The sequence below is a fragment of the Plodia interpunctella genome, chromosome 8 (assembly GCF_027563975.2).
Source record: "Plodia interpunctella isolate USDA-ARS_2022_Savannah chromosome 8, ilPloInte3.2, whole genome shotgun sequence".
Classification (NCBI taxonomy): Eukaryota; Metazoa; Arthropoda; class Insecta; order Lepidoptera; family Pyralidae; genus Plodia; species Plodia interpunctella.
The window spans coordinates 2,909,751-2,925,616 of NC_071301.1; the positions used below are offsets into that span (position 1 = coordinate 2,909,751).

The 15,866-nt window shown below is 32.8% G+C and overlaps 1 protein-coding gene across 4 annotated transcripts in view; it reads right to left on the minus strand.

Moving 5' to 3' along the window:
• The window catches only part of Dh31 (Diuretic hormone 31), a 78,322-nt gene that overhangs the window by 2,445 nt on the left and 60,011 nt on the right, over positions 1-15,866 (minus strand). For 2 of the 4 annotated variants that reach the window (XM_053748350.1, XM_053748349.1), the window contains exons 2-4: positions 1,741-1,824; positions 1,354-1,458; positions 360-380 (exon numbers count right to left, since the gene is read on the minus strand). In XM_053748350.1, coding sequence (XP_053604325.1) covers positions 360-380; positions 1,354-1,458; positions 1,741-1,823 — 209 coding nt within the window. In that variant the 5' untranslated portion in view covers position 1,824. Of the gene's footprint in view, positions 1-359; positions 381-1,353; positions 1,459-1,740; positions 1,825-7,213; positions 7,344-15,866 lie in introns of those variants that run through there. The other 2 variants (XM_053748348.1, XM_053748351.1) reach the window with 2 other exon arrangements.

The following is a 15,866-nucleotide window of genomic DNA, read 5'->3' on the forward strand; positions in this document are numbered from 1 at the left end:
TCCTTTTTTATAGTCATTCTGACTTGTGTGATATTTTCTTCCAATACACTTGAAAGAAAAACAGTTTTTTCATAATTATGTGATTTTTTTATATAACCTGTTTAAGTGTCCCACTGCTGGGCAAAGGCATCCTAAATATGTCGATCACATTTAATATATATTTTTTTTTCAATATAATATATGTATTGAAAAAATAATAATTCAATATATTCAATTGAGAAAGAAACAATAACATACTCAAAAATGATTTATTATCCAATATTGTAATATGTTCATGTCTCTAAAAAGTTCGTTATCCATGTTAATCAAAGTTACTACTATATTCCCTATATTTTCATGAAATGTCGACCCAAACATACCTAGTAATGTCGTCTTTAAAGCTGAAAAGAGACAAAACATTAGACACAGATAAATGAAATCATTATAACATGATTACAAAATCACATTAAGATTGTAGCTAAAATACATTAAAACATTTAAAAATACACTATTTCACCAATTGTTAATATATATTTAAATCGTTTTTTTTTAGAAATGATTACGTATATAAAGAAAATCCAATTAATATTTTTAAACAACCAGTGAAACAGATCTCAAAATTGAGAAAAACCAGTCAAAAATATTCGTGTAAGTATCATTTAAATGAAACGTGCTGTGCATTTAAACAAATAGTTTTAAAAAACATGCCTCTATAATATATTCTTTGTAATTTTTTTTCTGTCAATAAAAAAAGTAAACAATGATGTTCAATATTTTAAGATTACATTGGAAAATCCATCGAATCTGGGGGGGAAATGTGAATATCGTTTACTTACGTAAACGATATTCAATTTTATTTCCAATTAAAATAATGGACAGTTGACCCCTTTCTTTAACGTTATTTTATAATAATTAAAGTAGCTCTAATAATAAAGGTTAATAGAAAAACAATTCTTTAACAAAACTACAGTCGAAACGATACGAAAAAGGCGATGGTTTATCCAATGGTCCAATGGCTGAACCAGATTGTCGGACTCGGTGCACTTTTAGAGCTCACCTTTTTGATGCGCTCAAGTGGATCTTCAAGGAATTAATTAAATGCCTCTCATATATAGTCGCATAATGACAAATTCGCAAAATGGCTTACAAATTTTTCATACGTGATTCAAATAACGATTGTTATTTTATGATCAGCTCAGCGGAGTTTGCATAAAACAATTATTAATTGTGTGCTTGTTAAGTAAAAAATGCACAATAAATTAGTCATTTTGCGGATTGGTGCGTTTGAAAATGAATGCGAATATCTCCGATTGTCAATAGTTGACTACCAACAATCTGAGGTATTCGTATAATACAGAAGATAAATATGCTTACTTCTCCATTTTGCGTTCAATCTGAATGAGGTTTCCGAGGCGGTTCAGCATGTCCATGATCTCTTCAGGCTCGTACTGACCTTCGTCGCGGTAGTAGTTGCTAGGGCTGGAAATGAGATAACGAATAATGTTATTGCGGGTGTTAACCTCGTGGTTTGAAATGTTTGATCACATAAATGAGTGAAAACTATTTGGAAGCGCTGAAAATGTATATTTTAGTGAGGTTGCTCGTTCGGGTAAAATTGTCTCGAGGGGTCGAACGACCTTGATGACCGTGTTCAGTGGAGGTAAAAAAGTAGGAAAGAGGCTGGGCTCCGACGCTCAATAGCTGAGATAGAAACCGCGAAAACGTTACGACAACCAAAAGATATGAAGTATAAGGTACCACTACCTGGGGTAAGCTGCTGCCGGCACCACCAGCAGAAGCGCGATGAGCACGCAGCTCGCCAACAGACAACTCGCTCGCACCATCCTAGAAAAAAAATAGGTTATTGGTAATTGACGACGTAATGAGAAATTCACGGGAAACGTATAAAGTTTTTTGTATTTCCTCTCTATATTTTTCTCTGTTTATAACTGTTTACAAATAAGTCTGTTTCAGCATTTCTTCTCAGTAGTGGTCGTTCTAAAATTCAAATAATTATAGCTTTTTGAGAAATCGATACGAAAAGAGATTTTTTTATTTTTCTGTTTGAATATACATTATAAGAATAAACTAAAAAACTGCTGGGACGATTTTAATGAAATTTGGCACAGTAGGACAATAGGCTACTTTTTAAAATACGGTTTTACACGAGCGAAGCTGTGGAGGGCCGCTATTACTATATAATTTGACATGAAAAAGTGCCTGAATGAAGTCTAATTTCTGAATGTCATGTCACCCTTACATGCCATTTCTTCACTCACAAAAGAAAAATCTTAACCTTGAGATATTTTTTGTGGAAATAAAAGCATATAAAATTAATGGTCTCTGCAGTTTACCTACTTTATATATCTACTTGGTGAAACTACGAAATTTGCGTGAACTGTGTTGCCTTGCTTGCGGTTTCTAGTCTACACGGCTATAAAAATATATATTTACTCTACAATATATATAATCTGTTCGTTTCCCCACATGCAAAAAAGAGGGTATTTAATTTATAAAGAGTAAATTAGCTTTTTTCGCTCCTCAATTAGGAAAATTTCTGATGTACGTGATCTTACGTATTGATGTAGGCATATGTTTTGGATATTTCATGCATATGGAAGAAATTTGCATAGAAACAGTACATTTATTCATTGGTAGTACATTTATAAGTACTTAGTTTACTATTTTTATTTCAGAAAAAGCAATAATTTAAAAATTGATGACCGAAGCTTCATTATTATAATGTTTCTTATTTTTTTAGAATATACAGCAGGCGCAGAAAAGCTTACAGATAGTGTTTATATGTTTGTTACCCTTTCACGCAAAATCTAACGATTGTTATGAAATTTGGTACACGGGTGGAATATAACCTGGAATAACACATGGGTAGGTACATTTATCCCGAAATTCCCACGGGAGCAAAGCCCCGGTGTGCAGCTAGTCAGAATTGAAAATCTTGTAAATAGTATAACTGACAACATGTTCAAAGTATGTCTGAATAGTAGATATATAAACTTTAATAGAAAACATTAGAGGCAAATGTTTAATCCGTTCACGTCTGTGAAATGGGTCTGCTAATTGTGATTATGCCCGAAGGTAGATAAAAAACACTTTTAATCATAATATAATTGCTTTAAATATAAATTTTACAACATTGGTTTTAAAATCTGTGTAAAACATCTACGACATCCTAAGTAATCGTGTTCTCAAACATAATGATACCATGGTCATTTTGATACAGGGGACATTAATTTTGATTTAGTGGACTTTATGCGACTAAAGGTCCGTCTATCTTCAATATCCTAATCCTTACATATTACAAAACAAAGTCCTATAATATGTAAAAAATCCAATCACAGTTAAAGATAAGGGGGACCTTATTTTAATAAGTATGTTGTCAACTTTGATATTATTGACAGTGATTTGGGTCTAGTCTCGGTTGAATGCAATAATGTTGTAATGCCAGCTTACACAGTGTCGCCGAACTCAAGACTGTAGGTCTGAATTTCGACAGAAAATTATTTCGACAGGGTTTCCATTTCGAAAAACACTATTTCGACTTAAATTGATTTGACAAAACACATATTCGACTAGCGTTATTCCGACAGAAACTACTTCTAGACAGAACATTGTGTAGTCTGTATGAGAACTTTTATATACCGCATTGAAAAACCTTCAATGTATTATGAATCCCCCAAAGTTTTGCGAATTGTTTCCCGATAGTGTAAAGCTGGCGTTATACAATATCGTTGTAAGAAATTGGATATGTTGTGTGTCTGTCATAAAATTGTAGCGTTGAAACTACATGTTTATATGCTCAACCTTGTAGGGTTTGTTAAACAAAACGTGGGGCCTATGTAAATTCTTAACCCTTTAAAAATGTTTACATAATCTTCTTCAGTGTGGTCTATATACGAGTACATGAAACAAAGTGGCTGTTCAGGCATGAATCGAATTTATTAAAGAGAGAAAGAAAACATTTTAAAGATTGTTCGTTCCGAGATTGTTCGAGAAAGAAAACTTAAATTTTGATGAAACGCTAGTAGTTTGTAACTTTTTGAGAAAATGAGATTGTTAAAGTCTAATTTCTTTATAAAGAATTGGATTACATTTCTTTGCATCATTTTCATTTTAACGGGAATATTCTTATTTTTGAAGATTGTAAAGCATTTTAAATAAAAAATGTCTACATGCTCCTCAATCTACGATACTGAACAACTTTTCGTATGGGAAATTGTTCCTTACATGCGAAAAAATTGTTCAGTCTGGACTGAGTAGGTATATAGACAAAGCCAAAGTCACTATGTATAGAAACCGTAGAAAACCGTGGTCCAGCTAGTGTCCAATATTTGCACGAGAAATAAGAAGGCTATCAGTTCACATCATTGCAGTTCGAGTCTGCTCGTCGCAATTGAAATCGTCGCAGTAAAGGCTCGTTTGAACTAGGTACTTGTATAGTTACTCATGGTCTTGAGTAACTGATAATAAATTAATTTTATTTTAATGGATTGACGTCAGGTATGCGGGGTGTTAAACCATAGCCGAATCTTTAAAATTTAATAGTTTTACATTAACCTCGGACTTCCAGGCTTTACAGCCGAAAAATGGAACAAGGAACACGCGAGCTTACAGAAAGATGTAAAGATGAATTCGTCCCTTAATTGAGATGTTACGATATATATCACTTGAGTGACATAACGTAAATGGAACGCGAGGTTTAGCGAACTGTCACATCTGAAATTACCTACGAGATTGAAATAATTATTTCCCAGAGATACACTTTATACCTACTTGTATACTTAATAAAAACAACGATTGTCAAATTACGGATTTCTAGTATCGATTCATGCTGTTGATATCAACATTTCCATGAGAACATATAGCCAGTTAGCAACTAGCTATAAAAATAATGTACATGCCTCCGGGTATCACGTTGCAATTTCGTAGCACTCAATATTTTCCCAAAATCTTTCCTGTTAACGTTACAAGGCTGGTGACATTTGATACCAGGTTATTTCATACCATGATAAGTGTGAAAAATGCGGTCACACCGAAATTGTTTCATGGTCCAACTTAATATCGAAGACCGCACAAAATTGAGAAATAAAATTAAATATATGTAATAATTTGTGGGTGTAGGGACACAATGTCATATATACAACTATACAAGTACCTATAGCGTAAGTAGTTGTAAGCAAATTTCCTGGTTGTTGTAAGTTCTCCCTGGACCACAAGCACGGACACGCACGGAACACGTTTAATATTTATATTCCCGAATGATTATTTTGTAGTGGACAATTGAAGTGAAATATTACGCATTCTACTTTTCTCACACATATATAAAACACAGTTATGACCCTCCTATATGTAAATGGATAAAACTCCACTAAGCTTGTATCGTGGATCCAATAGATACTGAAAAATATCTGTCACCACAAATACAAATATTTGCCTGTGCTAGGATTCGAACTAAATACCTCGAGATAACGGACGTGTGAACACTAGGCCACGGAGATCGTCATTGCCTGAAGAAGAAACTATAAAATACAAACCGACAGCGGTGTAAAAATGACGTTAAATATGAATAGCAATGCATGAATGACGCTTATTAAAGTAAATAAACTTTCAGTAGCTGTCAAAACACGGAAGAGCTAATATAGTATGCTATATATAGTATATATATAGTATATATATAGCATACTATATTAGGTCTTCCGTGCATAGTATGCTATATAATATGTCACAACAGTTCGTGTTTCTTCGATCGAGGTTAGAGAGTATTAGTTAGTTGTAATATGTAATATGAATCTATTTATCATTTAAGTCAGTTTAAAAAAAAATGTTTTGAAGTGAAAACTTCTTTAGCGGCGATTTCACTTTTTGTGATGGGTAAAAAATGTTAAACTCGCGTCAGGACACGTGACCAGATCGAAAATTCAAAAGACGTCAAAAATCCATAACGTTAAAATTCAAGTTTTCACTTCTGCCTATGACTTCCAGTTTTAGCTTAAGCTTTATTCGTATATTATTAGATTCTCAAAATAGCAGTTCATCAGTATTTACTACAACCAAGAAAAAACTATTGTCATGAAATATATTTTGGTAGATAAGGGCTGACATATAACAATCACTATTAACGTAAAATTGGACAAAGAACCACAAAATTCCTGATCACAAACGCAGGATGTATCAGGAAATTCGGTGTTTAGGTACAAAATAAGGGATCAAATACTTTTTAGGATACGAATTCGGCCCGTCAGTCGATATCTTCTCTTACATAAACACTGAAATTTAGTACTTCTATTTTTACATCATCTTCCCGTGCGTACTTTCGGAGCTGTGACGCCCCAAATCCCAATATTCCTATTAAATTTGATCACTAGATCTTATTGGTACTAAGCTCTGATTTGAGTATTGAAAGTTATTAAGTATGTGGAATAGAACTTAAAAGTTACGCAATTTTACGTAAATATAAATTGAACAAAATTCCAGCAACGAATCAATTTATGTAGTCAAATGTTTTTTGAAAAGTTTTAACTTCTCACAAAGGAGTCATATCTGCTTTGCTCTTATTGGGAACGAGAGAACATTTCCTATGAGATTCTTGGCATTCCAAGAGCGGTTATTCCCGTTGGTCACTCCCGGTTTTGAGTGAGCCGGTGAAGAGTGGGAATTTTTCTTTAAAAAAATTGAGGAGCGGAAATCAAACCGGAACAAAAATGAAACAAAGCCATAAGTTTGTAAATGAAAAATGTCTTTTCGTTGGCCGTTGTAATAATTTTTACGGTAATTTATTACGGTATGTACTTACTTAGCGGTTGCGGCGGTATTGGCCGGGGTCATTAATGTGGATAATTTACCTATTATGGTTTTGCCCAAGAGAGGCCAAGACGGGCCGCAAGTTAAACTAGAAAATATAGTTTCATACCAAGTGTGTAAATATATAGCTTTCATCTTTATTTTTAATATGGGTGACTAACGGGATATTTTTTTACAAAAAATCCCATTTGACACCGGCGAGGACGACAAGAAACAAGAAAGAGATAATCAGATATCATTAATATCTTATGAAACGCAGAGGATTCTGTATAGATCCAAAATGAATGTGTACACGCGTTGAATTGTTTCGATCATATACTTTTTGCGTGAATAATCGTCATCATTTGAATACTTGACGTAATTTAATAAAACTTTCGTGCTATGTTTATAATTTTATATATGAAAAAATACTTACATGACTTCCCGCGAGCGTTCAAAGACGAAGCTTGACCGTGAATAGTGACAAAGTTCCTGTTATACAGATATTAACCACACTGCCTTATCATACGTGATCAAGCGTTACATTGACACAGCTCTTCGATTACGCTAATTACCGAGATTCAAAGTGCCGATAAATATGATGTGCATGTACCAGATTTTGCGATAGGGCCGACTCACACTACACGGTAAAACTCGTCACACACACAAGATAGAATATTATCCGCCTTCGCAAACGGATTTAATGGAAACTACTAATCTATCTGTACCTATTGCTGTTACTAACAAAAGTTGTAGATTCATTACACTCACTTCAAGTATACTTCATAGCATATGCCCAAATTGTTAATTATTTTATTAGTCGTATTATTAAATCGCTACCCCAAAATTTTCTTAAGAAAATCTTCGTTTGATGATTTGGTCATTGTCAATTTATAAAAGAAATATTTTTGCATTTTGTTCCACGAAAACCACCTAAGATTTAGCAGCTATTGAGGATTTGTTGCTCTAAATGATAAATAAATATGATCAACCATTTGGTTACGACCATTAGACACATAGGTACCCGTCGGTCAGGAAACCCTAACATTTGTGCCTAACCTGTATTACTACTGCTAAATGTGTGATGGCCCTTACTATCGCAATTTTAAGGTAACATGTTCATGTAGACACCTACGTTGGGTTTCTCGTTCATTCATATGCACAAGAACATCTCTGATAAGGACTAGTGAAGTGTCCATGAATGGTATGTTTTCCCACATGGTTATATCACATCGTAAGTGCACTCCAGAGTTAGATTACCGACGGGAAAATTATTGAATGAATCAAAGGGTAGCGTATAGTTATAGAATTGATGATTCAAAAATTCTAAAAGTGTCGTTTCATGATTATATTTTTTTTAATGATTATAGAGAGCAGTCGATAATATAAAAGACGATTTCCTGTAATAACAATGTCGCCTCTTTACGCTGTTAAGCTTATCTTCTTGTAATTTCACATGTGGTTTAGAATACGGAGACGGACATGGAATACATTTTATCTCGGAAAAAATAAATGTTCCTGTAAGAAAATCCAGCGAGCGGAATCGCGGCTAAAAGCTGGTAGTTTCGCTTTGATAATGATTATTATTTATATTTAGTCATCGTCATAGATATTTCTGATAGAACTGTGTGCTGACGTAAGAACGATAGAGTCTAAAGTTCTATTTTTAAAATTCAACATAACATCAAATCAAAAGATAAGATTCTATACATAAAAACATCAATCTGATAGTCCACAGTCGTTCATAATCTATAAATTTGTACCGTGGATATTTCCTTCAGCGGTGACAAGCTAGGTGATATGACGTCACAAAGTGCACTTTGTGAGAACACCGCACCTGCATAGACGTTGTTTTGCCTTGTTAAGCCATATCTAGTTGCACTTCCAAAGAGCTTATGCTCATCCAGTAAGAAAATTCTATGGGAAAACTTCAGAACATTGAATTTGGTACAATCGTCATTCCAAAATCTAATGATGAAAGTTTAAATTGGGGGTCATAGTCGTCATCTTTTTATTATAAATTGTATTTAAGAATGTATAAACGTTCATTGAGGAAGTCTGAAGGAATTTATGTAATAGCCAAGTGAATATAATTTAATAGGTTACTATTTTATAAGGTTTTTCATTTAATGTATTTTTTTCCGTATTATCGTATGCTACTCCAGTTACCAACTTCATAATGATGTAAGTGGAAATTAGTGAAATAAATAAATTAAACGTATCTCGAAATTCTTATGAGCATGAGACAACTAGTAACTAAATAATTTGCGTCATGAACATGGCCGATAATAAAATACAAATTTATTACACAGAAAAAGTAATTTTATGTTGTAAAATGTTTAATTCAATTTTGTAGATACATAGTACCGTACCTAAGCTTTCTAGCACATACTTGCCGTCCTAGGAAAGCTTTTCAGGGCTTTTACATAAGCCTTCGAAGCTGTAAAAGTTTTGAACTATGGTTTGTTTAACTTTAATATATTTGAAGGAGAATTTATTCAATAAGTATATTTTAAAACACTCCTCCTGTCAATCTATTTTAGTTGTCAAAACGAATTATAGATATCAGTACTAAAAGGGTTTACTCGTAGCCAATATATGAGTGTTCATCTATCATCATTATTTCATGAACTCGAAGATATCATACTATACCACTTAGCAATAAGACTCACATTTTTTATTTTGACGTCTTTGACGAAAAGTCAGCGGTGAAGTTTGTTGTGCCGCTTCTTCTTCACCTGCGCTTGGGAATGGGAAGTCGGCAGTACACAATTGGCTACTTTTCAACTTGTCAAAGCAGATACATTTTTCTAATGTCAAAAACAAAATTTTACATGGAGCTTGTAATGTGTTGTGACGTTACGGATTTTGGATTCCAAAAGCACTTGTAATATACTGTAATGTGACCGAAAATTAATAAAACTGATCAATTAAAGTGACATTTAAATTCTTGTATTTAGTTATTGAAATACCCGAACTATTACGACATATTTATCATTATTTTGACTTCGAAGGAATTTGTTAAATTCAAAATTGTTCTTACATGACTGCCAAAAAGCAGTGTTGTTTTTTATAAATATTCCATATTACGAATCGACTAATTTGTAAATAATTTCATATAAAACGCTATGTAAGCAGAAATATCTCAAGATTATTCTTGGACATAGTGAACATGATATTACTTGTCTATGGTCAGAAGTTAGGGAGTTAGTAAAGTTACATCGTTTGTGTTCATCTGAATAACAAAGCATAGTAACTTGTATACAAATTGGCAAACAAAACTATTGCAGGCCGAGGTTCGTCAGCAAGCTTGCAATGAAGTTTTACTGCCAAACGAGTCAGCAGTCCAATCAGTCTTTGACAAATCTTTGACATTGGAATCGTATACTACATACGTGTCACGTGTTTGAGGTTCTGAGAAATACATATATATATATATATATATATATATATATATATATATATATATATATATATATATATATATATAATTTTATTTTTATATGAATTTATGTAAATAAAGTAATAAACTACAAATAATTTGCGATCAGTTAACAGTTAATTTAACTTTTTTATTAGATAATAGAAAAATGAAAACAAATTAATTCCATGTACTGCGCATTTATTATTAAATTTTAGTATAGGGTTAAATAAAAAGTAAATAAACTCACATTCACACGAGCAATACTCGGCATTGAGACAACAATATGCTTATGCTAGTCACCTTCGATACGACGCGATAGGTTTGCGAATGTTCTCACTGGAAAGTAAGCCATTCAGAGTATTATAGTGGGCTTAGCTTGAGAGCCACTTTGCTTGCTACGCAATGTGAAGATTATGGTTTTCCTATTTCTGATACCATTTTATATTTGTTTTGAATGTGAATTGCATTTTGAACATGTTACTTGAATCCTCTCCTATTTAAATTAATTTAATTTTTAACAGAAGATTCTTATTTTATTCTTCTTTTATTAAGTTGGAATCGAGAAGAATCTAGACACAATAAACGATATACCAAATAATAAGTAGACAAGTTTTTGACGTCAATTAATGTACACTATTCTGAGTTGAATAAAGAATTAGAATTTTTCAGACATATACTTATACCTAGTTCATATGCACCCACCATATAGATTATCTTAACGTGGAATAAATTGACACGTGGAGGTTTTTTTAAAAGGACATTTGGCGGCAATTAGTATGAAAAATGATGAAAACATAAAGACTTTTAATGATATGATACACAGTTAGGTATATTTCAGAGTCATATTCATTAATATTGACATGCTGACCATTGTACTTTTAATAGCCAGCTATTATTGATTTTTTTAGCACCGTGAAACCTCGATTATAAACTTCTACCTAATACTAAAATAAAAACAATCCACTTTTATGAAATATAAATTTACTTAATTTTTTCAGTTAAATTTGAATCAAAACTTGTCAAAATCAATTGGTGCGCTATTAAACTGTTACTACAATGTAAACAATATAAGAAGTTACAAGTGCAGTAATTCTTCGTTGGCAAACTTTAAAGTTCGTAATACGGGCGAACAATAGAGAAATTGGCTTACACTTGAAGCTCGGTAATAGTGAATAATTGCTTCATATTCGCTTTGAAAAACTTTTGAGAATGTTGAAGAATTAAAACAGAAATTCTTTAATTAAAATTAGCACGAGAAACAGACACGGGTACGGTTTTGCATTTCACTTCTCACTATCCTGTCGATTCAAAGTGAGACGTGGTGAACCAATCACACAATGTGATTGATTAGCTGCGTCGCACTGCAAATCGACTCGATGATGGTCAGATGTAAAAACAAAGTCGCACACAGTAATAGGAGTTATATAATAATATTGCAATACTGGAATATTTAGGTTGAAATGTTTAGGTTTATAAAACAAAACCACCAATTTTATTTTCGCCGTAAAATTCTCACTGTGCTATATTTTCCGTCAAGTATTTTCCTCAATAATAAAATGTAAGACTGATTCAATACTGCGGGGGATAGGAAAGCAAACAGTCGCTGTATTGTTTTGACTTTTATTTTTATTATTTTCCAGCACCAGAACTTGGTACAAAGATCGTCTGTACGGACACCTCACTATAATCAATTTCTGCCGCCAAACAGTGTGCTTGCATTGTTGTGTTCCGGTTCGAACGGCGATTGAGGCAGTGTAATCATCACGCTAAATAAATACTTTGATGTCGGTACGTTTATTAACCCATAAATACGTGGGTGAAAAACATTCATATCATATTGGCGAGTGATTTGTATTATTTAGTGATAATGTTCATAGTAATTTCCTTGTTCTTTATACCACTTATATCCTCCCGTGGATGTCGTACGAGACATTATTCTCAAGGAGGGTTGACCTCAGGCAGTCGATCATAAAATCGGTTATTTCTAACCATGAATACTACCCCGGCTTCGTGGTGTCACAACTCCGAACGAAAGCGTGAACATGCGGAGATTAGAGAAAGATTGTTCCTAGTAATCTACTTACTACTTTACATCCCAATAAAATACGTTTTAGTCGTTTTACAGAAAATCCTGAAACAAATCAGACACAACACGGCCACAGCAATCTCGCACATAAACCGTATAATCCATAAACAACGGTATTAACAAATTCATTGCTGCCTCAATTGTGGAAATAAAACGCGCAATTCTGTCCGTTTACACGCAATGGTCAAATCAAACCTGACGAAAGTGTTATTGAGACTATTTGGTATTTTATTAAAATTTGAATAGAATTCGAAAAAATGTCGGAAAATCACAGAGCACGTATCAATAGTATAAAACAAAACAGCTTTCCGCTGTCTGTCCCTATGTATGCTTAGATCTTTAAAACTACGCGACGGATTTTGATGCGGATTTTTTAAATAGAAGATGAAGAGGAAGGTTTATAAGTATGTAACATGCATAAAATTGCATCCGCGCGAAGACGGGGCGGGTCGCTAATAGAGTATACATACTTCTGTATAAATGTGTATATAATTCCGAGAAACACAACCGTCTCAGTCTTTTTAAAAGGTCAAAACAAAAATGTATAAGTGAAATACTTATTTCTAAGTCTAGAATAGGATTTTTTCTTATATCGCTGTTAGATTTTACGTACAAACATAAAATATAACTGCACGGTCACACGGCTTGCGACATTATTTCTTAAACACCGGCCAAATATACATATACGTTCATATGTAGTATAAAACAAAGTCGCCACCCACTGTCAGTCTGTATTCTTATATCTTTAAAACTAGTGTGATCCTAGTGAGTAAGGACACTAAAAGACCCGTACAATGAGGATATAAGAACAAAAGGCGGACCCTGGACTCTGACGGCTGACTATACTGGGAAAGAAAACAAGAAAATACACAGACAAGAAAGAGATTTTATCTATATTTTTAAACAAGACAAATTTCAAATAATGAACTACCTAAGAGCCATTATTTTGTTCCTGTCAGCAAACACATTGCGACGAAGTCATTGTTCTGTTCTGTACTGTATTGTGGTCGATAAGAGATTTTATCGGAATTCAATCGACTTTTGTTTGTGTTCGGATTCGAATTAATATTATATTTTCTTTTTAAACGGAGATTTAAGGAAATCCTCTTTTCATTGATGATTTGATAGCGAAATAAATGGTAGTGACAGTTTTTCGTAATTGAGTTTAAATAAACTGGCTTTTTATTGAAAAAAAAAAAATAGAAACTAGCTATCTAACTTTCTTTTTATTGACAATTTTACACTTCTTCAACGGTAAAGTTAATAGCGAATTCCATCAAGTAGTTTTTGTAATACAAATCCCATACAAGCCAAAACAATTCTTTTTAGAATTTTTGTATGTATGCTACATACAAAAATTCTATAAAGAATTGTTTTGGCTTCTATTAGTCTCCTAGACTCCTCATAATTGTTTTTCTTTAAAACAGTAAGTGGGTTATGTCCTATGTACAGACATAACCCACTTACCGTTTTATTATATGTTATATGTATTACGAAACGAACACTTGCTCAAGTAGGTAGATATAATAGTGAGCAAGAAATAAAATTCATCCATCACGCGTCGACACCTTGTTACAGGGTAATCCTTCGGTTTACATATTACATTATATTTGCAAATGCATTGGTAGCGTTTATTTGTGTTGAGACTAATGTATTTTAATATTTTAACAGATTTTGATAAATATTTTTATAAATATATATCTTAAGAGGAAAGTATATCGGCCTAACGTTCTTCGAGCCCTAAATATTATTGATTTTTAGTATGATATTTACAGGTTTTCCCTTAAATTTCTAACAATCTAAAATTCATTGGTACCTAAATATCTTTATTTTTGTGATTAAAAGTTCATAGAATTTAACCGGTTGTTTTATAAAAATGACTTTAAAAATCGGAATCTACAAACCTAGAGCACCTATGTTAAAACGACAGTCATCAAACTCAAAGTGTTTGTCATGACTTCATTGGTGAAAAACGTTTTCACCCAAAATGCAATTAAAACCTATCAAAGCTCAAAATTCTAGCGACCAGCGTAATGGTGATAGTAGGTATGTATTTTTTCAAATAGGTAACTAGACTTCAGTCTTAAATTCATTATTACTTTTGCTACTTATTTATTGTTAATCTCCAACACGCGACATGCTCGAGATTTAACAACGAGTATGTTCTGTTTGTCTTTGTTACCTACAATCTTCTTTTTATTCTTCATTGTGTCATACCTAATTCGATCTGATCGCATCCCAATGAGAGTTCTCATTTATAATGTTCGTTTTAAAGTTTTAATGTCCGTAAAATCGAAACCCAGAGAGTTTTTAGACACAACTAGGTTAGAAACGAAGTTACCAAAAGAATTATGGAGCAACAGATTACATTTTTAATCTGTATACTTTTCAGTCTGGACTCGAAACAGATTAAAACATTTTGATGTCGAGATTAAATTGAAAAAAAATGTGACGAACGAGGAAACGTTACATTTTCATTACAACAGCTTAACATGATTTGATGGGATTGCTAAAAATTTGGCTCCACTTTGGTATATTCCAGCAATTATATTTATTTATAAACATACGTAGTAATAGTAACAGCAAAAATAGTAATCCTAATGTTCTCGATTATATTCTTGGCTGTGATGTTCCAATGGAATAAGTAGAATTTTCACGATATGCTCAGACCATGAAGAATAACAATTTAAAAAATATTGTGAAAAAGAACGTGAATTTTCAACATTCCATCGCCGATCATTTCTATGAGAAAGCAAAAAATAATAAAGTTTAATAAATAAAAAAAATGCACATGTTTATTTTGCTTGTAAATGCCTCGACAACCAAACCTGCTGTGAATATTTGGTATACGGGTGTGTCAACATCCTCGCCGGCCTTTGGGAAACATGGACAGATCCAGTTAAAGGCTGGCCAAGCACGTTGTCGAGGAAAAATGCCTTTTTGTGTCTTTCACTAGAACAGTTTTAGGCTTTTAGAGACTAAATTTACGTGAACCACGTTTATATGTAAATGGCAAACTTTGTATTTTGGATTTATGAACTTTAAAATGTATCTTAGAGTTACGCTAATGTTCGACAATGATAATACTTTGCAACATAGTGTAGAAAATTTGAACAGCATCACAAGTATGAGTTATAAAATAGTTATATGGTAAATGACTACGTCATATTCATAGGTGTTTTAAATTTACATTTTCAGCTTTTACTTAGGGTGAGTTACACTGTTGTTAATTTTAACCGCCACTGACATGTGGACATACTTAACGTTTTGCTATGCACGTTAATGTCAAAGATGACTCGTTTAGTTTTCCTTCTCATTTGTCATACAAATGAAAAAGAATTACTAATGATATGGAACTGCTTAAGACTAGAATAATTAGTAGTCATTCATTTTAAATAGATTTAAAAACAAACGTACTTTTAAACTTTCGTGTTGCATTTTAAAACAAACGTATTATTTAATCCGTTTATAAACACGAATGATTAGATAAAAGAATAGAAGAGTTAATAGTTCCTTTTTAGTCCAGAAATCCTTTGTACAAATTATGAAAAAGCATCCGTTCCAGTCCTTGAAAAAGCA